This window comes from Montipora capricornis, chromosome 14 (genome assembly GCF_036669925.1).
Source record: "Montipora capricornis isolate CH-2021 chromosome 14, ASM3666992v2, whole genome shotgun sequence".
Taxonomy (NCBI): domain Eukaryota; kingdom Metazoa; phylum Cnidaria; class Anthozoa; order Scleractinia; family Acroporidae; genus Montipora; species Montipora capricornis.
This window is the reverse complement of record NC_090896.1, coordinates 30,574,306-30,601,805: the sequence shown is the minus strand read 5'-3', so window position 1 is coordinate 30,601,805 and position 27,500 is coordinate 30,574,306. Positions and strand designations below refer to the sequence as shown.

At 39.2% G+C, this 27,500-nt stretch overlaps 1 protein-coding gene and 1 long non-coding RNA gene across 4 annotated transcripts in view; one reads left to right on the top strand and one right to left on the bottom strand.

Annotated features, from left to right (window-relative positions):
• LOC138033669 (transcription factor 7-like 2) overlaps positions 1–16,105 on the bottom strand; it is a 17,555-nt gene extending 1,450 nt beyond the window's left edge. The window contains exons 1-7 of one of the 3 annotated variants that reach the window (XM_068881465.1): positions 15,800–16,105; positions 9,692–9,981; positions 8,493–8,696; positions 6,136–6,331; positions 4,169–4,322; positions 1,947–2,022; positions 1–1,251 (exon numbers count right to left, since the gene is read on the bottom strand). The exon at positions 1–1,251 is cut by the window's left edge and continues 1,450 nt beyond it. In XM_068881465.1, the coding sequence (XP_068737566.1) occupies positions 1,092–1,251; positions 1,947–2,022; positions 4,169–4,322; positions 6,136–6,331; positions 8,493–8,696; positions 9,692–9,981; positions 15,800–15,961 (1,242 nt within the window). In that variant the 5' untranslated portion in view covers positions 15,962–16,105 and the 3' untranslated portion in view covers positions 1–1,091. The remainder of the gene's footprint in view (positions 1,252–1,946; positions 2,023–4,168; positions 4,323–6,135; positions 6,332–8,492; positions 8,697–9,691; positions 9,982–15,799) is intronic. The other 2 variants (XM_068881466.1, XM_068881467.1) reach the window with 2 other exon arrangements.
• LOC138033678 (uncharacterized) lies at positions 16,054–16,654 on the top strand. The gene is made up of 2 exons (XR_011128644.1): positions 16,054–16,176; positions 16,490–16,654. It is a non-coding gene; the product is annotated as an uncharacterized lncRNA (long non-coding RNA).
• The last annotated feature ends 10,846 nt before the right edge of the window (positions 16,655–27,500 follow it).

Below are 27,500 nucleotides of genomic sequence, written 5' to 3'. Positions count from 1 at the left end.
AGGTGCAGAGAATAATCAAGTGAAAAAGTTTTTTTTTTTTTGAGTTAACAGACACAACAGAAATATTAATAGAAAGAAATACAAGTGTACACCTTTTTCTTCGGCTATTTGGTTACTTGTTATTACCAGGAGCCAGGTACAGTGCAATTAGCATTCTTAGGATATCTCGTTTTTTTAGAAAACTTAAATTAGGTCCAAAAATACCCCCTTCTTCACTTTAAGTTGAACCCAAACAAGGTAAGTAAAACTGAGGAAAAACAGAAGAAACACAAGAAAGTTGATGCTCCAGGTTAGTTTTTTTTTTTTAGGAGGGGGGGGGGGGGGAGGGATTAAGGCTTGGCCAAATACTTAAAAACGCTGCAATTTGCTTTGTTAAAACTATTTAACCAATCATGAATGGCTGAAACTTACTAGTATACTTGTCGTCACCTTAGAATCATTATAATAATTATTATTGCTGCAAAAATACTTATCTTGTTAAAAATGTGATAAATAATCATTTATTACTTCAGGACCGTTTTAAAAAGGACAAACAAAGCACAAAACGGAGTTTGTGAAAAGATACTAACAAGCAATTACTGCTCTATGTTTGTGGAATTCACTCAAAATTCACAAGTGTGATAGCCAATTGAAATTTATGTAGAGTTTAGCATTTACTCTAATTTGTATTCTGTATCTTAATTAAAGAATGAACATTCTCTTATTTAGATACAGAATTTCAAAACACTTCATAACAAAGATCCATTATCTGCATATGCAGTTTTCTACAGAACCCTCTATAATTATATGCCAGTTCTCAAAACATGAAAGCACAAAAGGTTCTCTTAGTCCAAAGTGTAATAAATTATTAAAAATTATCATATTTTAATTTGTATCATATTTGCAATGCAACAATAATAATATTATAATGATTAAGAACAACCCAAATAATAAATTTTTTAGACATAGAACCTATGGCTATCATTAAATTGTTTTGACTTAACTTGTGCCATAATTTTGTGAGATGCAACCATAGCACAACTTTCTATTAAAATAGGCTCTTAATGATAAAATTTGTACTTTACAATAATTGCTAATGGTAATAATAAATGCTATGAAGTGGGAGTGGTAGAGCCTGTTGTCGTAATCATTGAAGGACTACCATCAATGTTGGCATCAATGTTCTCGCTCTCTAAATTCCCTGTGTTATCGGATGGAGATATGTCCTGTTCTGATCCACCAGCTAAAAATCTAACACACTTCTTTTTCCGCCTGGAAAGAAACAGAAAGTCATTAAAACAATGTTGATCTGAGAAATAATATTTTGAAGGTGCAAATTACCCCAACTGCAATCCATAACAACATTATTTCTCTACATCAAATGGGCCCTTTGCAGGATAGTGATCACATGATACAAATCCGCCATACTGGGACGCAAATTGCGCACTGGGACATCTAAAACAAAGACTAGTTAATCTAAATTTTCTTTGTTTTAGATGTCCCAGTGGGCAATTTACGTCCCAGTATGGCAGATTTGTACCATGTGATCACTACATGTATCCTGCAAAGGGCCCATTGGGTGAAAAATGGCCTACCTAGTTTTTCTCGGAATTTCAAAGTATTATGTTTCTCTTTCTTGTTGCATGTACAACTGATGTGTTCCTATTACACGATCCAAGACTCTAATAATCATTGGCTCCAAAATCAGCTTGAAGCTTGAAATAGGAACTGCGGAATTGTGCCAAGATGGACACCACTTAAATCATTTTTAAGGTTAATTAGCCTGCATTCTCTGCCTCAAAATTCAAAACACTAAAACATGGCAGCCATTTTGAAATAAGGTGAACAGCTGTTTTTTAAGATAATAATGGGAAGCTTGGGTGATCAAAACTTTACCACCCATCTTTCCTATAATAATTCATTACATTATTGTACTGGAGTCTAGAAAGAAGGATAGATTTCCTTACCTACAAGGCTTACACCATTCGTGTTGCCTATCAAGACCATATCTTGCTCGACACTTCTTTGGATTTGTTATCTCTGCTGAAAACAATGAACGTACAATGTACATTACTTTTTTGTCTCAGTGGCTTGGCACGTTACACATGTTGATTTTATCGGTTCAATCTTCACTAAACACTGTTTGCAGAGGTCTATTATGTCAGTACAAAAAGAAAAGATGTCTACATGTAGTCTGTTCCCATACTTGCAAGGTTGAAGAAAAGGACAACTATTGTATCCATCTGGAACCACTACTTTTCACATATTTTATGCAAGTGTGACGAAAAGTTTAAGTCAACATTTCACAGACTTCTTGACCACTCAACAAAGAATCACAGCCTTCAGGGCCAAGAATGGAATACTGCTCACAGGTGCCCCTAGCTCAGTGTGAGGGATTTGTATGGGAAGACAACACCTGAGACCTGAGAAGATACCATAAAGACATGTGTAATACCATAAAGACTCGTGTATAAGCCGCACCCCCAACTTTCAAGCATGATTTTGGAAAAAATAAGAACTCCAAAAAAGCACTTTGTTGTTGACGTTTGTTGACGTTTGTTGTATTTGCATTGAAATTAATAAGTTAATCAACTCTGAAAATACCTTTTAAAAGCTTCTTTTTAATCAATTTCCCTATTCCCTGTGACTGACGACAGTTTTTGCCTTCATTGCTAAAGCCCACAGTTGAAATGAAATAGATAGAATTTGCACGAAAAAAGTGCAGGAGAATGATGCAAAGCGTTTGCTTGGTAACCACGCAGTCATTTAACGAGGGAAATGTGCGCTTTCACATAAGTTGTGCGGGGATATCATGTTTATCAAGACGTATGGAAGCCATCGATTGGAGAAAATCGCAATGAAACGGTTGGCTATTTGCCTTGCGAGTTCTCCCAAAAAGCGTGGTATTTTCTTGCACGTAGTGGAGAAATCAGTGTTGAGGTGATCGGTCATAAACAACATTGTAAGCAGCTGTGCGGAGGAATGGAGATTCCATGCCAGTTAGTTTAACTGCTCAAACAAAATGCAAATGAAACGCTTGAAAGAACTACTTGCGAGCAATATTCAGGTTTAGAACCTGAAGATGCAAACGAACTGCTCCTTTGCGAGCCACCACTTCTAACCACCGAACGCAATGATCAACATGTTTCAATATGTTTAATCTTTAGTTACTAAGGTTTTCAGTTCAATTTGTGACCCCTACAAGCCAGTTTACTCCCTCTGATAGCAATGGTCTCGTGTATAAGTCACACCTGCGATTTTTTGCCCAAAACTTAAGCAAAAAGGTGCAACTTATACAAGAGTCTTAAGGGTAATTTGAAAAGGCCTAAATCAATTGCCATTGTGGGTCACTTCCTTCCTGTGAGGTTTTTTCCCCAGATTCGACGCAAATTGAGCTTTTATCAGTTCCTCGGTTGTCACCGGTCATAATAAAATACCAAGACTGAACACTGAATTATCACAAGCCCACTAAATGGAGTCAAATATTCCTGGTTAAAATGTTCCCATGGCCACAAATCCACTGTAGAATTCAAGGGCAAAGGTTTTTCTTGCATTTCAATCTGCCAGCCACGCAACTGAAGCCCTGCCAGCGACGTCAGACAGCTGTTAGTGTCCCAAACGAAACAATGAAACAATGGAAAAGAGTCACAACAACTTTGAAGACGACACAGCGACCGTTGAGTTTGGTTTGGTAACTAGTCTTTGTTTGTGGCTTGGTAAGGAGTATTTGCTTGGAAATGTCGTCAGGGACAACAAACAAAGACTTGTTACCAAACCAAACTCAACGGTCCCTGTGTCGCCTTCAAAGTTCGAGAGGCTGTTTTCCATTGTAAGATTGTAAAGCTTTGAGAATTTTGTAAAGCTAAATATATATTATTATTATTATTATTATTGTATTTACAGTGGGTTTGTGGCCATGGGAACATTTTAACCCGGAATATTTGACTTCATTTGGTGGGCTCATGAAAATTCAGTGTTCAGCCTTGGTATTTTATTATGGCCGTTGACAACCGAGGAACTGATAATGGCTCAATTCACGTCGAATCTGGAAAAAACCTCCCAAGAAGGAAGCGACCTACAATACTCAGGTCTTGTCTTCCCATACAAATCCTTACATTCCCTCACAATGAACTTGGGGTGCCTGTGTACTGCTATGCCATTTGACAACAATCTTATGTACAAACATTACCTTGTGATTTATCTCTCTTTCTCTTTTTCTTTTTGCCTTGTTGTGCGTAATTATCCCTTGCACTCCAGCCAGGGTAGAGTTGCATGTGAAGAGCCCGTTCCTTCCGAGCCATTTCATAGTATTTGGCTTGTTCTTGTCGGTCAAGGGCATGCCACTGAAATGCAGAGAAAAATAGAATTACCAACATAGGAACAAATGCTCCTTGGGAGATACCACAAACATGCACGCTTAAAACCTGTCAACTCTGAAATTATTCTGGAAAAAACCATTCAAATGCATTGCTCAGAACATTAAACTTAGGAATCAGGGTACCCGTGTCCTTGTCTGTGACAACTAAAAAGTCTTTAGAACTACACAGTAGATGTGACTAAAACAACAGCCCTTTCTTGTCAGTTGTTACATGTCCTGAGAGATGGCCCGTAGGGGTGTCAATAGGAAGGTAAGTTGGTGGACAGGGACCACAAGAACTGATAGCACATGCTTTTTTGCTTCTTTTTTTTGTTTTTTTTTGGGGGGGGGGAGGGGCTCAAGGCCATTTTCCTCCGTATTTGACATTTGGCCCTCTTGGAATACATTTTGTGCATTTTGGAGAAAGATTCTTCTGTTTTTTTCATAAATGGGGCCTATCGGCTTTGTGTTCATTGCCTCAATCAAAATAGGTGGCAAGTTCAAGTTAAATAACTGTCAAGATTTGCCAGCCACCATCTCTTTTTGCAAATCCTGGATATGGCCAGAGTTCAACCCATGACCCATGACCTGCTCCACAGTAGTACAATGCTTTACTTACTGCTCTGACCAATCAATGCATAATTATCTGTTCTAAGTATGCAACATAAATTAATATGACTGGAAGAATTAATGATGTGCCACGACAATGCAAAACGTTTTCTTTTGCTTCTTTGAGTCCTTGGTAATGAAATTAAAAACTACTGCAGAACACCATTCATTGTAATTAAAAACTACTCCAGAACACCATTCATTGAGCAATATTCAAGTTCAGCCTCTTTTTCCAAAGCATGTCCACATTCATGTACATGAGCTAGGTCTACTTAGCTACTTATTCAGTTTTTAGTTCTACGAATGAAAAGTGACACAACCACCATCACAAAATTAATGTTATGCACTTGCACTTCCTTCAAGAAAGAAGCAAAAATGATCTTGAAAATGGTCTAATATCTTTTAGTAACACCCAACTAGTGGACTAACGCAAATGCTGCATTCTGATTGGCAACGCCACTAGAGGACTATTAATAATAATCATCGAATAGCGAAAAGCATGACACTTTCTTTCGTTTTATTTCCAAATAAATATATTTTCAACTTGCATTTGCTAACTTTATTATTGCCTTTTCTGTCTGACTAGTTGGGTGATATTAAAAGCACATGCTTTTTTGCTTCTTTTTTTTGTTTTTTTTTGGCGGGGGGAGGAGGGGCTCAAGGCCATTTTCCTCCGTATTTGACATTTGGCCCTCTTGGAATACATTTTGTGCATTTTGGAGAAAGATTCTTCTGTTTTTTTCATAAATGGGGCCTATCGGCTTTGTGTTCATTGCCTCAATCTCAAATAACTGTCAAGATTTGCCAGCCACCATCTCTTTTTGCAAATCCTGGATATGGCCAGAGTTGTGTCTAACCACACAACATGGATTCCATATTTATTATACAATGCTGGGGGTATGATGTAACAGCTGAATATTTTAAAGAATTATTCAGGGCTGTCAAAAGCATCAGTCTGCTTTGAAAAAGCAACAAGTTTGTTGTCTTGGTTGACTACTTTACTCTGTTACTTACTGTTACTGCTCCCTTAACGCCGCACGGCGCTGCTGTTACTCTACCGTTGGTAAATCAGCAGATTTTACCCTTTTTCTATGTTCCACCTCCTCCTTTTCAAACAAAGCATCTATGGCTAAACCTTCTGACAACCTTGATTATTATGTGCTCTACAGTAATCTGTAATTTGCAATTACCCTTTTTCCAAGTATCTGGTTGATTGCAGCACTTTCTTTCAAAGTACACTCTGACACAACTTTCGATCGCATGTCTTTCATATACAACATAAAGGCGTTAAGTGGCTTCTTGATGTGGCCTTTCATATGCCCACTTACTGCCAGATCCATTCCTGGGTGATCAACCATGGCTGGAATGCTCTGCGATGTTAACAAGCTGGAGAAGCAATTTTCTGTGTTAGAACTCAAGCACAAAGAGTTCAAAGCTCTCTCAAAACACTGAAGTATTAATGTGATTTTGGGGAGGATTTACACGAAACTTTAGGCCGGGGCAACAACACCAATTTTAGAATTAACTGGAGTATTTTAGCGACTGCTCCGGCCTACAGCAACAAAAGCAAGCAGTGCCACTTGTGCCTGACAGAAAAACTTTACTTAATTAGAGCGAAAAAGCCGTCTTTATTAAACAAAAGAACAGAACTCATTTCTAAATGCCGCTACGAGAATAAGTTTTACTTAGCAAATTTCACAAGACGCCAACAATAGCTCTAGAAAATCGTTATTTCACACGTAGATCAGATAATCACACTAATGAATTAATAAGCTACTTATCTAATTTGTACATACATTGTAGGAAGGTATGATCTTAGTTGAATAAAGTTCTGTCTGACGAGCGCTTAGGCGCGAAACTCAGAGTAACAGAGAATCGATGCGTCCTCTTTAATCCTTCAACTTATGTAAATAAATATATATATATAATACCGTACTTATTCAGCTACAAGACCCCAAACTTCTTACGGAAAAAATCAACTTGATTGACACGACTTGTAAATGCATAATACTCGGCTATAAGCCGAGACCCATTTTAGGACTTGATGTGTATTATCGACTATGGAATTTTCGTAATTTAAAATACGAATTGACATTGACTGAAAAATTATACTCAAACCAATCAAATGAACACGAAAGTAAAGAAACAAACAAGCGATGTGATCGTGAGGTGACGAATATTATCGCCGTCAGAGGGTTTCACTGAAAAACCTGGTGCTAAGTGTCTCTAATTACTGACCTCACTGGAAACGTGTCTTCGTACAAGCAAAGCGTTTTATAAAAAGTTATTCGACTGGAAACCTTACAACCTCGCCTTCAACCTTAAAATAGTCGCCCAAGCAGAAGCTGTAGAAAATAACTCCGAGGTCGCCGGAGAATACAGCATCAGCGAGTCGATGGTTCCGTCGCTTGAGGAAAGATAAAGCAAATCTGTTCAATGGAAGCATATCGGGGAGCGTATCCCGAGCTCGATCAACGACCTTTGTTGTGGTTTTCAGAGCAAAGAATTCTAGGTAAGATTTTCCCTTTAATGCGTATCGTTTTTTTGCTTGGAAAATGTCGCTACAAAAAGAAATCCACTTGCGTTTTTGTCTCAAGTTTGCTCTGGTGTCATGTGACAAGCTTGTTTACATGATCTGTGTCAACAGATGGTGCAATCTCATTCTCAGACTCCTCGTTCCTTCGATGGGTAAAACAGGCTTGGCACGATATTCCCGAGGAGATGGTGAGGTGTTCGTTCAAGACTTGTGGTACCTCTAAAACGCACTCGACAGCACAGAAGACGATGCAGTCTTCGACGAGAATATTCGGGAACAAAAAAAAGTGAAGACGAGGAAATGGACGACGAATTCGAGACAGACAACGAGGAAGAAGACCAGCAATAAGATCGATCCCGATCACACAACACGAACGGCTCCTTTACGAGCCACCAAGTAATAAAAGTCCATATTACACCAACAACAACTTCTCTTCATTTTACAAGTAACTTAGTTCAGCTTGTAAGTGAATACACGTTCATTTTTTACTGTTTTAATTTGCTGAGAAGACTATTTTTATCAAAAATACTCAGCTTTAAGCCGAGACCCCTTCTACGGCTTCAAATTTGCCCAAATTGAGTTGGATTTGTGTAAAAATCGCTCGACTTATAGCTGAATAAGTACGGTAAGCCATTGTGCTAGTGTTATCCCTGCATGAAGTAAAATTCTTTAATAAATGCAGTGGAAATCAGGGGCAGCTATCCAATTGTCCCTTTCCCTCCACGATAATGCTACCTATAGATCACTTTCATAAATGGCGACCAACTTTGCATTCTTTTGTCTTTATGTGTAATTAGACCTACTGCCCCCATTTTGAAACTACTATTCTTTTGAACTATGTTCCTCGTAGCGTGGCTAGAAAGGTTTATTAGCATCAAAACAGAAGAATATTTTATGCCGCCGCCATTATGAAAGAGATCTATGGAGACAAGCAAGACCTTTGAAGAGAGGCTTGATATTTTGTTACATTGTTACTGCAATGATTTACTCAAGTTAAGTTCTTATAAATACCTTGCTGCCCCACATGTTGCAGGAGCCCGGCTAATTACTGTTTGATTGGGTGGTGGGGGAGGGCAACAAACAGGCCCACGTGGATCAGCTGTTAATGTTGGATGACTAAGTCTCTGGATGCCAGCTGACGTAGGTCCAACTTGGCTTGGATAACTTGGAGGATACTGCGATGATGGCTGCCCAATGATTGACGAATGAGGTTGCCTAGATGTTACACATGAAACATTTCAGCACACTATGTTTGGATCATAATCTTTGTTGGATCATAATCTTTATTGCATTTTGTTCTTTGATTTACATTTTTCTTTGGAACATTAAACAAAGTGATTCCTAAGTCACAAGCTTGTACAGCAAGTACATTGTAGACAGTTTTCACTTATTTGTGTCATAATTTTTTAATCTTGGTATTTTTAACTCATCTTATTTATTTTAGTTTTTTTAATTTACAGGACCTCAGTGATAACAGCGTCTCATACACTGACAGGTTATCCTGTTGAAATATTTTTACAACTGCACACAGCTTGGCGTTTAATTTATAACAAATTGCGAAGTATATTTTTACCGCCTGTAAAATAAAGAGACATTTTGGTGTATTGTTTTATGATAGTGTATGTTCTGTAGAAGCAAGATATCAATTTATTCTTTTTGTGAACGTCAATCACCACTCAACAGAGGTCTTAAGTATCGGTCTTAAAGCTTGACTGATTTTGTGGGAATTCATCTCCTGTGGGAATATATCATCAGCTCTTTTGACTTTATTGAAACTTAAAGATAAGAGGATAGCATCTTTCTTAGGACACAAGACTTTCCAAGAAGTGTGATCTTCTGTAGTTGTTGTTACCCAGGATCTTTTGGGTGTATTTCTCCATCCTTTTCCCCAGGGCTTCAATCACCACCGGTATTTTTATGGCATTCATTTCTCACATTCATTCTATCACAATTTCAAGGTCTTTGTATTATCATCATCATTATGATTATTATTGAATCCTGTTCCCTTGTTCCTTGTGGTGTTTTTTTCCTCTTCCCTTGTCCCCGAGTTTAAATTACCCACAGTTCTTACTGGTATTTAAAATGAAATTAGTTGGTGAACTCTTAAAAGAAAGTATTGTTAGTATCAAAGAGAGAATTGCTTCAATTTGTATCTTTAAATCACTTGAACTTAATTGATGGTGGGAGATTGCTGGGTAAACACCACTTACCAAATCGGTGGCTCGAAGTGGAATCTTCTATCAGGTTTAACACCAGGGTACATGTATTGGTACTGAGGAGCAGGGGCATAAGGATGATGATGAGCTGGATGAAAGATTCCCGCAGGTCTTGGCCCATGACCTCTGTGTAAACTATGTTTTATATCATCTTGTTGCACATGAGCAGGGCCCCTGCTTGGGTAACCCGAATGCGACCCTGAATTCAAATGTTCATTATATCGATCTGGGAATGACAGCAGTTGAGCGATTGGAGCTGAGCTTGCAGAAGAAGGTTTTGAATCCTGGGGAGAATTAACAAGCATTATAGGATTAGCTACAAAATGATTTACCATGAAAATAATATTTTTGAAGTATAATTTTTCACAGCTTCAAATTAGTGGAATATCAGTGGCGTATCTAAGGGGGGTGAATTGAAAGAATTGAAGTATATACTCTCACAAAAGTCCAGATGGTTTAGGCTACCATTTTGACTTTGTTTACCTTTTGTATATGTAATCACATGGAGCTGAGGGCAATTAAGGATTAATTTTATGCATACTTTCAAGGTTTTCACAAAATTGACCAAGTCACCAAGTGACCAGGGCAATTTGTAAAACTTTAAAAATAAAAGTGAAATTAATCCTTCATTGTATCAGTGCACGTTGCGATTACATGTGATAAGCATATGTGACCTTCCACGGGAAAACGTACACTAACGCTAAACCGTTAAATTGACCGAAGCGTTAGATATCCGTTAGCCGTCTGTTAGAAGTTTACATGAAACCGTCAGAGCGTCAACTTCATCCGTTAGAACGTTAGTCTTATCCGTCAGAACGTTAGGTTCATCCGTCAGAGCGTCAGCCTCGTCCGTTAGGGGTTTAGCCTCGTCCGTTAGAGCGTTAGTCTCATACGTCAGATGTATAATAGTTATTAACCTTATCCGTTGGGCAAATCTTGGTTTCTGTTGGCAAGTGAATTAATAATCTGTATCGATTGTTCCGGATCAGAGGATTCGTAGAGCGTCGTTTAAAAATGTGACCCTCTTTGGGAAAACCGGCCGTGTCCTTCTACAACTTAGTAGAATTACATGTAGTAGAGCGCTTTTTAAAAAATTAAAAATACCGAGAAAAATGAAGGGTTTGTGTTCGACGTTCACCTCTGCGTACCAATAGTAAAACAAGGGTGGAAAGCTCGATTTCGGATCGCTCCAGCACCAAGCCGATTTTCACTGACAAATTCGCATCGTACAGGTTTCAAATCACGCACCAATCAAGCTGAAACTCACAAACAAATTCCTATCGTACAGGTTTCAAATCACGCACCAAGCAAGCTGAAACCCAGAGGTTTCCTTTCATGCCATTATATCTGAAATCCGTCCAAAACTCGAAGCGCTGGACCTCAAATAAAATTGAAAAAATCCAGCATTCGGAACTCCAAGGAAGCGTAGTTGGAGTTTGGTGTGACGGCTTGCAGCCGTCACAACGTTTGCTCCTCTGTGATTGGCTAATAAGAAATCATCATCCAATCAGAGAGGAGCACATGGCGTGACGGCTGCAAGCATGTATCTAAAGCCGGTATACGAAAATCCTGCTACGCATCCTTGGCGCTGGGAATGCTGGAGTTTTCGATATTATTTGAAGTTGAGCGCTTCGAGTCTTGGATGGATTTCAAGCTGAAATAACTACGCTAATAGGTAGAATGGACAATAAAGACTCCAAAAACGAAGACCAAAGATCGAAGACCCATCCTGCGCGAACGCCAAATTAAATGTGATTGAATGATGCATGACTTACCAAATTTCAACTGAAAAATATCTGTTTAACTTAACCACTCGCCTGGAGTTTCTCGCGAGCTTTTTTGCCCCCTCGGCATCTTAACTGATGATACAGAACTCTTTTATCGTATTTATAGCAAAGAGCTCTCTTATGAACGCACCGCTTTGAATTTATCGTTACTTTGGCTTTGAAAACAACATGAAATGCTACATTTCTTTGGATGAAAATAATCATTTGTTGTATTTTACTTTGCAACTACAGTAGCTAATGAAGTAATGGATGCCGTGAGAAATTCACAATTTAGTAATGCATCGCATCATTGTGAGTCCGACGGTCAAAACATATCGAGATTAGCCACTTTTATCCGGACTTCGTTGCATTCAGCAGTTATGGCGCCATGGGCGCGCCTCTTCGGAATCGTATTTTAAAAGTCACGCAATCGTTTCTGGTGGCCTGTCTACATCGTAGTATTCTTAAAGCAAAAAACTCGCTGAAATGTGCATCCGATTTGTTTTGGCCAGCTCGCGATGGTGCTAGTACTTCAAACCATGGCCTTTGTTCGATGAACGGTAATCGCTCACTACGTTGTGGTGTCATCGATCAGCCTTTCGAGCTTAGAACTAAGACTTGGTGTTAAAGCGCTAAGGCAGAACGTTAGAACTGATGGAAAGAACGTTAGAGCGTTGGCACAAACCGTTAGAGCGTTAGCACAAACCGTTAGAGCGTTAGCACAAACCGTCAGAGCGTTAGTAAAAAACGTTAAACCAATCTTCAAAACCGTTGAATATCCGTTAACCGTCCGTTAGTTTTAAGCCGTTTAACGGGCAAACGTTAGTGTACGTTTTCCCATGGAAGGTCACATATGTTCACGTCGGGTAGCCAGTATCTGCTCCAGCAAAAATTAAAATACAATAAAAAACAGATAAATAGTAGAAAAAAAGGATCCAAAATGAGACCCCCCCCCCCTTCCTGGATAAGCCCCTGAATATGCCATTTTCACACCAGGGTCTGGGAATTGGTCATATGACAGACTGTAAGCAGGCAAATGTTTTTCTTCAGTCAACCATTTCGAACATTTTACTCCAACCAAACCGAAGATCTTCAGGTTTGTAATTAATACAGTATTACATTTGTTAGATCTAGAGCTGTATGTGATACCTGTGGTCTCTCCCAAATGTTGTTAGTTTGTACTTAATTTAAGTCCACAAATTCTTAATCAAACCTTTTTTGTCCTAAAAACTTATTACAAGTGCATCTGTTGAACTCACTGCTAAATTCATTTGTAATTTTCAGTAACTGTTGACATTTGTTGCCATGGCAATAAAGAAGAGTATTAACTTGAACAAGCCATTTCAAGGAATTTTCATAATTTATTGACCATGCATTTAAAATAATGCTGCAAGTTGTTACACCTGTTTTGCTAACTGCTAGCAGGATGGCCCAGCCCTGAGATTTTGTCTGCCACTGACACAACAATCATGAAGACCTCAATGACAATAACACCATAATGAACTGTAAGTGTTCTTGTCATGTTGTGGAACTGGGATCAAACTTAACTTCTGCAAAGAAATGTTGCCACATAATGCAAAAAAACTGAGGCAATGAAAACAGTTCAAAGTTCAAAGCACTACCACTTAGTTTCAGTCACAATTTACAATCTGAAGGCTCGAAGCCTCTTTCCAAGCTGAAAAAAATGCATCGGTTTTGACCTGTTGTTACAAACACTTTGTCCAATTACTTGTGATAGGTAACCATAAACAGGATACTATGACTTCTGCATCAATATTATTTATTACAATATTATTTTTTACAACCACTACGCTTAAGTGAAGTTGAAAACAGCTTTAGCTTGTGCAAACACCTCACAGAAATTAGATGGCCCGAGAACCAAGTAGATTTCTTACCTTGAAAAAAAACTTGTTTATAACAAGAGGGACCAAAATAATTATAGAAAAAGCCATTACTTTCCAAAAAAGTTTTGCAAAGTAGGTTTTGTAATGGCCTTAGTTTTCTTTTAAGTGTTCCCGTAAGGTAATATTCAACTCTATTCACCTCCTTTGTAGATTAAATTAAACTGATGATGGCACGAGTAATGCCAAAACAAGTCCTTAAAAAGTTGGTTTGTGTCTTAAATTCATTTTGATTTTGTCATTATCACAGAGTTATGGAAGATTCACCTTTGTGCTTTTGCAATATTGAATATCAGTACTGCAAGTAGAATTTTTTATCCCAAGTAATTATAGTAATCTCTGAGAACCCTTGGAATATCTGCCACAAAAGAAAAACTTTGTTTCCTAGTGTATGTTTTAGAGAATTCAAGTATATTTAGATAATGTCCAAGTCTGCACTCTAAAATAACACGAGTTAATTTGGCCTTGTCAACATAATGGCGACCACAATAAAAAACGCACTTTGCGATGACCAAGATTTTAACTCTTAAGAAGGCAAAGAAATCCCAAACTTTCGGAAGCATACGATTATGAAAAACAAAACAAAAAAAAAAAAACAGCCAAGAAGGCTAAAGCAAGAGAGATAATGACCCGGAAAATGGGCAATTCGCTGATAAACACATGGGAAAACGCTAACTTCGGCCGTTTGCACGACTTTAAAATGATTCAGAGAATTGATAAACCATTTTAAATCCACATCTGCTGTTACAAATTAATTTACCGGTGAGAGTGAACAAAATTTAATGGAACCGTAAATGAATTGATTCATTTCAATACAACGAGAATTAAAGCAGTCAACTATTTAAGCTGAGTAGCTTCACTTTTAATGCAGCAATTTAAACACATATGGTTTAGTTCACAGAAATTTGGAAATTACTTGTGGCAATGAAGAGAAAGCTCTAATGCTTCCTAAATTCGTAGCCGCAAAAAAAAGAAAACCACACGTCAAACCAATTCTTATTAAAATGTGCCACGGTTATTTCTCAATTAACCTCTTAACACACTTTGAACAAGCACACTTTTGAGATAAAAATGCACATGAAGGCGCAAATTTGTTAATATTTACGGCTCACTTTTTTCATAAATATTAAAAACCATCTTCCATGTAAAAAGTCGACGATTTCTTTCAAATTTGCTCCCATCGTCAAAAACTTGCCCTTAGTACGAGTATAAGAACCGGAAATGCGAAATAATGAAGTGTTTTCAATTCTGTTTCAATGCTTTTTAGGCCAGCCGGATTTTTCCCGGGAACTCGAAAATCCTGTGAAAATACAGTGTTGGCAAGGAAGATTCGAGCGTCGCGTTAAACCAAGTCACGACATAGCGTTTTTATTATTTTTGGAATTTTTACAAATCTGAAGGCCAGAGATTTCCACCTCAGTGATTCAAGTTAATGACTATCAGCACTGTGGTTTGAACATCGAACCTATATATTTTAATATATAATCGTTTGTACTTATCGATCCTTCCGAAAGATGGTGTCAAAACTGGAAAATCGACCTTGTAAATTTCCAGAGTGCTCCGAGGAAATCACTTGAACTTCTTACGCACTTTATTTTGTTCCCGCGTCAAAAACTCTCCATCTTATTACAACCTTGAAATAATGCTCAATGAATGGAAAAAGTAGTAAACTATTTACCAGGGGGCGAACATTATCAGGTCCTATTATGGAGAGTTCTTTACACAACAGCGAGTTCTGTTCTACATCACTTCAGAGTCGGCAAGTTTGCAGCTTAAGATTTGAAATCCGACGCTACGCTAAAATTACAAGTGTTAAAAGGCCTTCATTTGCCATCTATATCTTTTTAGTACACCGCTCGGGGCGCAATAGAGGCAAGTAGAGAGGAGCAAAGCAATAAAGGATCAAGAGAACTGCATTGTATTCGACACATTTGCTGTATACCTTATTCAGTCATTACACACAAACCACTTGTATTAAACCATTTATCCCCTAAAAATTCTCAAAAACCTAGACAATGTATATTTTTTTCTAGGCCACTTGGGGTTAACCGTCGGCTCCCTTTGATTATTTATACCGCGAAGAGAGAAATTTTAAAATAAGGACGAATGAGACAAGTCTTACTTTGTAGCGTTCGCGAAATGATGACGATTTCTCAAAACCTAAGCCAACTTGTGAGTTTTCTACGAATTACAAGTCGACTTACTATGTCGGCATATTTCTTTCGTAAAAAAATAAGAGATTATTTACTATTTTCCCAAACAATATATGATTTCTGCGCGGGTAGACTTTGAAGCTCGCCGCTTCTCACCGATCAACTTGCTCGCTGCAACATCGCACCGCGAGACACAAAAGAAGTCAGCGAAGTTTGAGGAGACAATTGTGCAAGGCAGAATTCGTACGGAGGCAAAGATAAAAAATGCATTAACCAGCTCACCTCTGAATTTTCGGTCTCTTTTTTGATCAAGTCGGACTTAATATCGTTCACGAGGTCTAAATGTGCACCGTTCTCCGTATCTTCACCGTCTTCTTGATTATATTCCTTCACCTCGTCATCGGCTCCGAGATCCTCCGTGGAATTGTTGGGTAGTTGAGGCATTTTAGCCTCGTATGCGTCGGGAAAACCCTCGAGTTTCGCTGCTAAAGAATTTATTTCTCGTCTGTAGCGTTGTGTTGCTGTATATGAGCTTGTGGAGTTCGCGGCATCTCAAAGGGATAACTTCAAAGAGCACCGCTGGTATGATTGACAGTAATTAATCAGGCGATCAGCCAGAGGGACCAATAAAAAATGAGGAGCGCCTCGACGTCATCAAGGTAATTATATTTACAACATTCTTGATGACCAGCCAGCCTAACTAGTAAAAAGCAGCGGCTTTTCTCTTAACGTTTCTTTCCTCGAGGTCCTTCAGAAATTCACGAGCCCTTCGAACGATATAGGGCCACGAAGTAAGATTTTTTTTGTCGAGATAAGAGGCTCTTTCTAAGCGGGCCTTTGTCAGGTGAACACTCAGTCAACGTAATCTGCTTTAATATGCCACCGGTGTAATTACGCGTGCTTGGAATATTGGTTCTCACTGAAAATGTGAAATCGCAGTGAAATATGACTGGGAGGTTTTTTTCTCTGCAGACGTGAAAGGAAAGAATCGCCTACGCAACGACTTCTAAGAATATCAAATGGTTTCCTGCCAACGCGGTAACGCCGGAACTGTTTGCAGAGCACACTCGATAGCTACACAGCGCCTTTCGTCTTAATAAACAGGAAACGAACAAGGACAAGGAGTTCAACTTAAAATTCGTGGGCTTATTTATTTGTTTCAACAAGACGGGCATACCTCTATGCTGGGGAACAGATCCTAGACCCCTTTCATTCGAAGACATCATGTTCTACCCTACAGTTTTTTAATTAACGTATATGCGGTTTCTTTCTCAACAAAATTTAATCTCCATAAAAACGATTTCAATTTTTTTAACGAAATTATTGATACCTGGAGAAACAAATGTAAAGAAAGGAAACAGAAATCCAAAAGTGGAGCAAACACAGAATTCAGACCAAACGGAATAGGTTATTCCAAATTGAAGTATTTTTTTAATTCCCTAAAGACACATGGAAGATTCTGAATTCTCGCCGGCCTCGATCGTTTTAATGGAAGGAAATGCTGCCGCTAATCGTGCTAAAACACCAATCCCTTTTGCAATGCCATTAAAGGCTATTATAATCGAATCAAGAATATACTTACACTGGTGTGGACGACTTTTCTAAATGACAAAATGAAGGTGTCGAATGTCTCAGTTATAGGAAAAACAAATCGCTTAACAACTGAAAACTGACTTAAATCATCATTCGAAAAAATAATGAACGCTTTATATATTTTGCGTATCTAAATGGCGACCTTCGTTTTAACGAAGATTTTGTGTTGCAGGCCGGGAATTTTAAGTCAGGCTGTTCGCGTTCAGTTTTTTCCAAACGTTTTTCACTTCTTTGACCATCCCTAGGCCACCCCTCCCATATCGCGAAATTAACTTGTCGCTTTGAAGACGGCGTCCTTTTTGTCTTTTTTCAATGATATTAGACGTGCTTGACAACATCAAAGGAGCCGACACGGCTGCTAAAAACGTAATTACTGTAAGTGTCAACTTGTATTTTAAGTGGGCTCCGATGGCTGGTTCTGCCAAGCTAAATAAACACTTCTATCACTTTCTAAAATACCTAGTATACATAATTGTTACGCTGAAAAGGCCGAGATAAACCGAAGACGCACTTTCCAACAACGTGTTTAACTCGCGGGGAGCGTGGTAACGCGTTCTACGTGACCAAGTGTGGGTGTGAGCAAGTTAAAGTAATTCGTCTCCTCCTTAAAATAGCCCATCAGTCTCGCCCATATTTATCACAGCTTGGCGCTACGTGCCGAATTTAAGTTATTTGTTTTAAAATGGCCGGTATATTTATGAATTGAGTTATTTTCTAAAGCTAAATAGCTCAATTAAGAGACGAGAAACAGGAAATGTGAGAAACTTACAGGAAACCACATCTTAGGCACCGAATTTTGCACCAGTCTTTTAAAGTTTAGGTCATCTTTTTCTGTACAAACAACGGATAGAAACTGTTCCATACGTTGAACGTTTTGAAACTTAATCAACAAAAACAGTGAGATAATTGACAATCTTAACTCATAATGAAATCTATGGTGACCTAATTTCAGACGTACCAGTATCCAATGATATATTGACCAAATTTGCATCAAAATGTCTTTGTGTAAAACCAGTCGCACGTGCATGTCGTGTAACTTTCCTACCGTTTATTTACAAAATAAAATCCAATATCAATCACGATAAAAATCAATAGAAAACTTTTGAAGGTCAGGTTCAACCAACATAACCAAAGTTCGCTTTCGCTTTTTCAGCATTTCCACCGGACGAACCCAATAAAATCGCCAGTCATCAATTGATGCCTGCCAAACTGACCATACAATTCCGGCTTTCCCGTACGACAAAAAATAGACATAACAATAAGCCTTCAATACATCTTCCGGAATAATACGTCTTACCGGAACGCCTTTTTTATTCCATTTGTACGCTCATTGGCATGGGGCGAGCTATAAAATATATTTTAAATCACGGCTCTCCTGTTTTTCACGCCAAGACAATGGAGTTACGTAACTGTTACGAATTCTTTTAAGACTCGTTAACGAGTGTTTTCCAAAATATTGATCCATAATTCCATAAACAATATTTTTAAAGAACTGTTTTTCCAGACGCTCAAACGAAATATAAAAATTTAAATTAATTTACGTCAAAGAAATAGCGATGGCTTGCTCTTCAGAAAGCCCGCCATTTCAGGCGTTTATATGAATACTTGGAGTCTTCTTTATATTTATTATTAATGGCCACGTGGAAAAGTATTTTGAAACAAGAAATTGATCATAGGAGTTAGTAATTAAAGTTGGTGTTGTCTTTTAAAGTTAGTCATAACAATGGTTTGGAGAGATGAGTTTTCTCGTGTCGATTAATTCTGAATTAATCGATTATCCTGTAGTTGAAAACAAACAAAAAAATAGCACAGACCGTAAGACAAAAATACTGACTGTGACTTTGAAGCTGCAGTTTGGCAAATTTATGCGAAAAGTAACCACAGCTCCGTCTGCACCAAGTTTAGATTGTTACGAAGTGGTCCATTGCAAAATGCAAGTATACCATCTTGCGGATATCAGTTAAACTTTCATTATACATTGCACGTCAAAATAAACCTGTCGTTTGTAAAAATGTTCATGTACAGATAATGCCTTTCGTCAAGAATTGACCAAGATCCGCCGTACCACGAACTCAACAACTGAAACAATTAGATTCACGTAAATATCGTTATTGAAATCCTCAACCCGAAATTTGAGCCAGGAAAAATGAGTTTCCTCTACGATACTCAGCTCCGTAGGTCAGATTAGTACCTTAAATTTCATTGTTAACTGATTCAACCAGCTGGCATCTTTATATCAAAATGAATCCAAGCATTACCAGTGTACATTAATTGAAAGTGACAGCATGCAAGGGATTATTTCCATTTACTTGTTCATTGTAAGTCGCGTTAGTATCACCGGGACCCACTTGTTCAATCGATAGATAGTGCCATCCGCCGGACAAATCACTATCCAATGGATAAGTTACAGCAAAACCGATTGCGCTATGCAATGAATATAGCGTTATCCACTTTTTGAACAACTGTGGCCAGTAGTATAGATCGGGTACTGAAGAGTTTTTCGGTGCAAGCGGGGGAGTCCACTGCGTTTGCGTATAACTCTGTCCTCCATCTCGACCATATCGCTCTTTTGTTTTGCGCATGTCTAATCATACGCAGACTAAGATTTTGAACCAGGCGACTGGAAACAAATCTTTTGAAGAGTGTCCTCCAAGAATTATTCCGATTAGCAAGTATGAGTACATATTGCGTACATTTTTCAAAATCCTTCAAACACGAAAAATATAGATTTTTTTGCTGAACCTAGACACTCCGATAAATCGTAATGGTAAACCTGCTGCTTTTTCATTGGATGTCCAGTTGGGTGGCAGCACAATTTCATGCGTTCTTACTTGCCGCTCCGCGTGTATTGTCGAGTTTCAGTATAATTACACAGGTGATTATTGAAAATTCACTGCGCTGATTGGTTGAATTTGATAATCACCTAAGCGGTTTTATTTTTCAACATGGAAGTTTTGTCGAGGTGACAGACGAAGAAATTAATTGTTTTAAAGAAAATGCATATTTTTCAATTAATCACCTAAAATTATGTAATTACTATACTAAAACAATTAAGTAGTTGCACGCGGTAGGTTGCGTTGCACGAGTCTTGAGTGCTTTGCAAACTGTAACTCGATACATAGTATAAACGTCACCAAGTTTCTGACATACTTTGTCTTCTTTGAATTCCTCTCGCTCACTAACTCGTCGAGCTGGCTTTCACTTAGGCTTGCAAATCGCTTTGAAAGTGGCTCCGGAAAAATACCCGCTAATGGGTTAAGACAGGACATTTTAAAGTCTTTTTTATGATTAAAGCTGCGAAAACATTTCAGCATTTTCGGCGCTACACTGGTCGCTCATTATTACAGTTTGAGGAAAAAGCTCTTTTTTTCATAGCGCACACATCAGTGTTTTCGTACCCATTCACCCATGGAGGCAGTGTGGCCCAGTGGTTAGGGCGCTTGCCTTGAGATCCGGAGATCCCGGGTTCAAGACCCGTTCTGACCACTCGTTGAATTTGATCCTTGTACTCCCTGGTTCAACTTCCCAGCTGCCCTTGTAAATAGCCAACTGGTTTGCCTCCGGCCAGTTGGGATTTTTAACAGTTGCTGTTGTTCTGTTCCGTCGTTTCGTTGTGTTTCACTGGCCCTGAAAAGCCCCAATGGGGAGCGGTCAATCAAGTATGTAGGTATGCAGCCCGAATTATGTGATCATCTTAATGTAAACGTGGGTTTACTTGACGAATTTCAGTCAGCACCGCACTTGTGAGGGTCCATAATGAGATTTTGAAAGCTGTAGACGACAACAAAGTCTGCTATTTTACTATTGCATGCTCGATTATCGGCTGCAGTTGACACTGTCGACCACATGATTTTGTTGTCTAGAGTGGCGAATGCCGAAATGCTCTTAAATTAATGTGGTTTCGTTCATAAGCAGTTTGTTTCTGTTGATGGTGATGATTCGTAGCGTGATTCAATGAAGAGTCTGCAATAAGGAGTATCGCAGGGATCCGTGTTATGGGTCCTTTTTATAATCGCTTTACAGAAGTTCACTAGAGGAGCCAGGAAGTATGCCCGGGAGGAGGCGGGGGGGTATCGAATTTATCATTTTTTCCCTTAATCAGGGTATCGATTTATCGATTTTTGTCTTAAACTGGGTTAAATGTCTTAAACAGGGTATCAAAAATCGGAATTCTGTCTTAAACAGAGTAGCAAACTCAGCGATATTTGTCTTAAACAGGGTCAGGGTATGAGGGGCCGCGCCGCACCTCCCCCCCGGGGAGGTATGGCATACCATTTCATCTGTATGCAGATGATGTACAGCTATATCTGTCGTTTACGTCCGATATGTCTAGTGCGAAGGACAGTTGAGCTACGTATTATGGATATTGGTGACCGGATGCTGTGCAATAAGCTAAATCACGATATCACTAATCAGGAAAAACCTACTTCGCATCTTCTTTACGTATGCGATTTAGATCAAGATATGTTAGACTGAAGTTCAAGATCAGGGTAGCCTGCGGACGCAGACGTATTTCCGGCGGTCGTTTCGACCGCCGGAAATACGTTCGCTAAGATCAGGGACACCCAAAGTCAATTTTCGGAAAATATCTGTTGGGAAGACGATTTGAGATCCAGAATTTTCGGAACATTTCTTGTAAAATTTCATGCTTGCCTGCTTGTCCTAGGATTTTCGAACACCTGAAAAATGGTATAATTGCCCATTTTAACGGATTTTTACCCTAAAAAGGTCACCAAAAATTTTCGGGAGCCTTTTTTCGAAAAGGTAAGGCAGTTGATCCCTATAATTTTCGGATCACAAGACTTTCAGCTAGGAAATCCGAACAGATGAAAAATTTTTAGGGCATAAACATATGCCTATATCTACCCAAAATACATTTAACAATGCTATGTTTAAGTGGTTTTGAACTATATTCTCGTTGAGTGCTCCTGCAAGATATTATGGAACGCCAACACTGTCTTATGTCAACCTCTTTAATTATATGTGGTGCATTTTACGTTATATGCCGTGCATTTTACATATATGCGGTGCCTTTCACATTATACGCACTGCTTTTCTTATTATATGCGGTACTTTCGTCATTATATGTGGTACTTTTGTAATGATATGCAGTGCTTTCGTCGTTATATGCGGTGCTTTTGTCATTATATGCGGTACTTTTGTAATCATGTGCAGTGCTTTCGTCTTTATATGCGGTGCTTTCGTCGTTCTATGTGGTGGCTGTGTCATTATATGAAGTAGTTTTTACATTATATGCGGTACTTTGTTTGTCATCATTATATGAGGTGCTTTTGTCGTTATATGCGGTACTTTTGTAATCATGTGCAGTGCTTTCGTCTTTATATGCGGTGCTTTCGTCGTTCTATGTGATGGTTGTGTCATTACATGAAGTAGTTTTTACATTTTATGCGGTACTTTGTTTGTCATCATTATATGAGGTGCTTTTGTCGTTATATGCGGTGCGTTCTTCATTATGAGGTGATGATTCCCCGGGGTCTAGGTAGGAGCTTGTGAAAAATCCACAATGCCATGGGCATCGATATCGAGGATCCGCCATTTTGTTTCCGTTCTTGCTTCTGTCGTGTTCTCTTGGAGACCTCGAAATGGACACAGTCTTAAAGAGACTGAAACTCGAAGATCTGACTGAGAAATTTCAAACTGAACACATTACTCCGGACATTGTTTGCAAGTTGTCGGTACACGAAATGGAAATGTTAGGCATAAATTCTCGCAGTGATATGATGTCTGCGCGTATAGAATGCACCAAATTTGGGGGAGAAGCACCGAAGAAACTCGAGGGAACGTGTGGTGCCCCCATTTTCTTTATTCCACAGTCTGTGCTTGGTGATTTACTACAAGAGGGATTTACAATCAAGGAAATATCTTCGATCCTTGCTGTATCGGAGAGTACGGTTTACCGGAGGATGAGGCAATACGGATTGAGCAAGTTCGAGTTCACTGCATCAGGGTTGGTAACGTTACCTTACATATAGGAGCGACTTACATATAGGGGTGAGTTAAAACACGATACATTAAGTCATTCATTAGCCGTCACGCAACAAAAAATCATAGGTCTCCGTTTCGTAGCGAAACTCAGAGGTTTTCATAATTGTAATCTACGCAGTGGATGGGTTTTTCGTGCAAAAACATGAAGGAACACTCAAAGATTGGGATAATGCAGGGTGAAGATAGACAGAGAGCAAATCAAATTACGGAACTGTCTTCCTTAATTTTTTTTTTTTCGTGAAACCGCCTCAGGTTATGTTTGCAAGCTTACCCAAGACATTTACATATAGCGGAGCGTTATGTGTAGGGGTAAATTGGCAGTTGAAATAGTGTACATGGGCCTGTTTTGGGCAGAAAACAACTCAGATACGTATTAATAGCACAGAACTATCTTTGATGTCTTCCTTGAAACCGTCTTGGTTTTGTTAATGTTTACAAGGTTACCTAACATGTTTACATATAGGGGCGCGAAAGCTGAACAGTAATAGCTGAACATACTCTATGAGTTCGCAATTTTATAATGATGCGTACGTGAATAAAACTAGGGCGTTGACTAAAAACGTGTGCTCTACATTTTTCTAAACTCCCTCGTGGAAAATGTAATAGGACCTCTAATAGCTATCGATGAGCATGAAACTTCAAATTCCTAGGGAAAATGTAGTATCGAAGCACGTTTACCCTTCAAGATACTATTAATGATCACTGGAAAATACGTGAGAAAATAAGAAATAAAAATGAGGGGTTTCAAAAGTAACATCCTCCACCCATGGTTTTAATGATTTATCATGTGATATATACGCTACGAAAGGAATTGAGTTACCTCATTGGCCTACAATTCCTGCAGGATTCATTCGTAGACAAATTGGAAAAAATTGGCGTTCCTTGAGTAGTTGAGTTGCTTTCTGCTCAAGACAGGTCCACGAAAACTATTTCAACTGCTAATTTCCCCCTATATCATATGTAACGCGCCCCTATATGTAAACATGTTAGGTAGCCTTACATTAACAAAACCAAAACGGTTTCAAGGAAGACATCACAGATAGTTCTGTGGTATTAATACGTATCTGAGTTGTTTTCTGCCCAAAACAGGCCCGCGTAAACTATTTCAGTTGCCAATTTGCCCCTATATGTAACGCACCCCTATATGTAAACATGTTGGGTAACCTTACATTAACAAAACCAAGACGGTTTCACGGAAAGACATCTTTGAGTGTTCCTTCATGTTTTTGCACGAAAAACCCATCCACTGCGTAGATTACAATTACGAAAACCTCTGAGGTTCGCTACGAAACGGTGACCTATGACTTTTTGTTGCGTGACGGCTAGTGAATGACTTTATGTATCGTGTTCCAACTCACCCCTATATGTAAGTCGCCCCTATATGTAAGGTAACGTTACCAACCCTGATGCAGTGAACTCGAACTTGCTCAATCCGTATTGCCTCATCCTCCGGTAAACCGTACTCTCCGATACAGCAAGGATCGAAGATATTTCCTAGATTGTAAATCCCTCTTGTAGCAAATCACCAAGCACAGACTGTGGAATAAAGAAAATAGGGGCACCACACGTTCCCTCGAGTTTCTTCGGTGCTTCTCCCCCAAATTTGGTGCATTCTATACGCGCAGACATCATATCACTGCGAGAATTTATGCCTAACATTTCCATTTCGTGTACCGACAACTTGCAAACAATGTCCGGAGTAATGTGTTCAGTTTGAAATTTCTCAGTCAGATCTTCGAGTTTCAGTCTCTTTAAGACTGTGTCCATTTCGAGGTCTCCAAGAGAACACGACAGAAGCAAGAACGGAAACAAAATGGCGGATCCTCGACATCCGTGCCCATGGCATTGTGGATTTTTCACAAGCTCCTACCCAGACCCCGGGGAATCATCACCTCATAATGAAGAACGCACCGCATATAACGACAAAAGCACCTCATATAATGATGACAAACAAAGCACCGCATATAATGTAAAAACTACTTCATATAATGACACAACCACCACATAGAACGAAAAAAGCACCGCATATAAAGACGAAAGCACTGCATATGATTACAAAAGTAACGCATATAATGACAAAAGCACCGCATATAATGACAAAAGCACTGCATATCATTACAAAAGTACCACATATAATGACGAAAGTACCGCATATAATAAGAAAAGCAGTGCGTATAATGTGAAAGGCAACGCATATAATGTAAAATGCACGGCATATAGCGTAAAATGCACCACACATAATTAAAGAGGTTGACATAAGACAGTGTTGGCGTTCCATACCTAGGAGTTGTAAGATTTGATCAGTATTGAGATTTTAGCGAACAAGTTAAAAAGACCCGCATTCGTGGTACAGCCAGCTAATATTTATCTCAGGAGGCTGCCGAGACTATTGTTCCTGCTTATGTAACCTTAGCCTGCGAGCCGGCTCTCCGAGGGACTGGGGCTGGGCGGGAGATCCCTCGGAGGGCCGACCGGAGGGCCTGCTCGCAATGTAACTTCGCACTTAGAGTACTGTAATGCCCTATATTGTGAACTCCCAAAGTATCTGATCAAAGACTTCAAACTTACAAGTACAGAATTCAGCGGCTCCACTAGTTACCATGTTGAGACATATTTTTACATCGATTCTTAGGCGTTTACACTCGCTTCCTGTATGTTTTAAGATTATTTTTAAAATATTGTTATTGACTTATAAGGCTCTAAATGGTCAGGCACCTAATGCAGCTATATCGCTGAGCTACTGAAATATAAGAACATCAGTGACACGCTTGTGACCAAGCAATGAATGCAGCGGTATTGGACGAACTCAACTATATTTTAACTGTTCAATAAGGGTTACAACAAACCGCGCCACAAAAAAGCCGCTCTGCTGACTGTTTTCGAGCTGGCTGGCAAAAAAAAAAAAAATCGAGTTGGAGCTGGCTTAGTCTCCTTCGCAGCCGTTATCAGGGTCGTCACGCAACGCTCCTCCCAACTAACGGCTGCTCACGAGAGAGACATTTGTTTCCCTTTGTTTTTGAGAACCAATAGAATGCACGTTATTGTTATCGGCTACGCCAATCTGGCGTCGCGTAAACAACCGAATAAAATCCTCCTTCAACGAGATCTATTTCTCCCTGCGTACTCGCGTCGCTCAGACTTATGCAGGATATTCGTACCTGTCGTAAGCGTTCGGTTTGATCCTTAATCAGGGAAAGCAAAGGCGAAACGACAATCACAATGTGGCCAGACTCGCCAGTGAAGCCGTCAAATACCATAGGTAGAGCTTGAAAAATGACAGATTTTCCAAAGCCAGTCGGTAAACTAACAAATACGTCCTTTTTCTTCAGCACTGCAGATATAATTGCTTCTTTTTGATGCTTGTTTAACTCGCTAAACTTGAATTGTTCACGCACTTTTCAAAAAGAAGGAGATAGATCCACCATGTTTGCTTTCAAGTAATGGAGAGGGATTTGGACCAGGTTTCCAGAATATGGAAGCCTGTTTCTTACTGGTCAATTTTAGGGAAAGGAATGTCTCTCTCTCGTGAGCAGCCGTTAGTGGGGAGGAGCGTTGCGTGACGACCCTAATAACGGCTGCGAAGGAGACTAAAGCTGGCTGGGAGTTGACTCTAACCGCGTATGGCTCACTGGGATATGAAGAACATTGTTCCTGGCTGACTAAAAAAGTTCAGATTTTTTTCCTGGCTAAGACTTTGTTCACTTTCCAGGCTGAAATTTTTCCACTGGTGTAAAGGTTCTCAGCTCATCTTTAGCCTGCAGAGCAGGCGTTTATTATTTGGGAGGCGTACGGTTGTTCGTAATGGGCCGCCATTTTGAAAGCACACAGCCAGTAGACGATTCCTCTGTTAGTCTCGCTATCTAAGATGTCTGCCGATAATTCTTACCAAAACAACAATATGCCTGCTTTGCAGGCTAGCTCATTTTCGAATGATGCAATTAATTGGACAGACTAATGATAGAACGTTGTCGTTTAGTTTCTGACTTCTATCACACAAGCTCTCGTCACACAACGATATCCTTTAAAGAAAAAAAAATTAAATGTGATGTAATGTCATAATAGATAAAGGTCAGGCGGGATCAATTATATTTTTGAGACCCCAAGATTTACGGCAGAGGAAAATTGTCAGGAGAAAAAAGTCTTCATAATTCATAATTCCAACGCCCAATTCAGCTTCTTCCAGTTTACCGAGTAAGCAATGTTGCCTGACGTCACGAATGGCTGGGTGGGAGCTAACTGTCTGTTCTCAACCCCGAGATCCTTAACGTTGTACACCTATCAAATCGCTTACCGAAGGGCGTTTAGTCTGGCGTCGTTTTGAACAACAGCAAGGCCACAGAAAAACGAGAAAGGTGGGCAAAATTTTATATGGAACTGTTAAAGT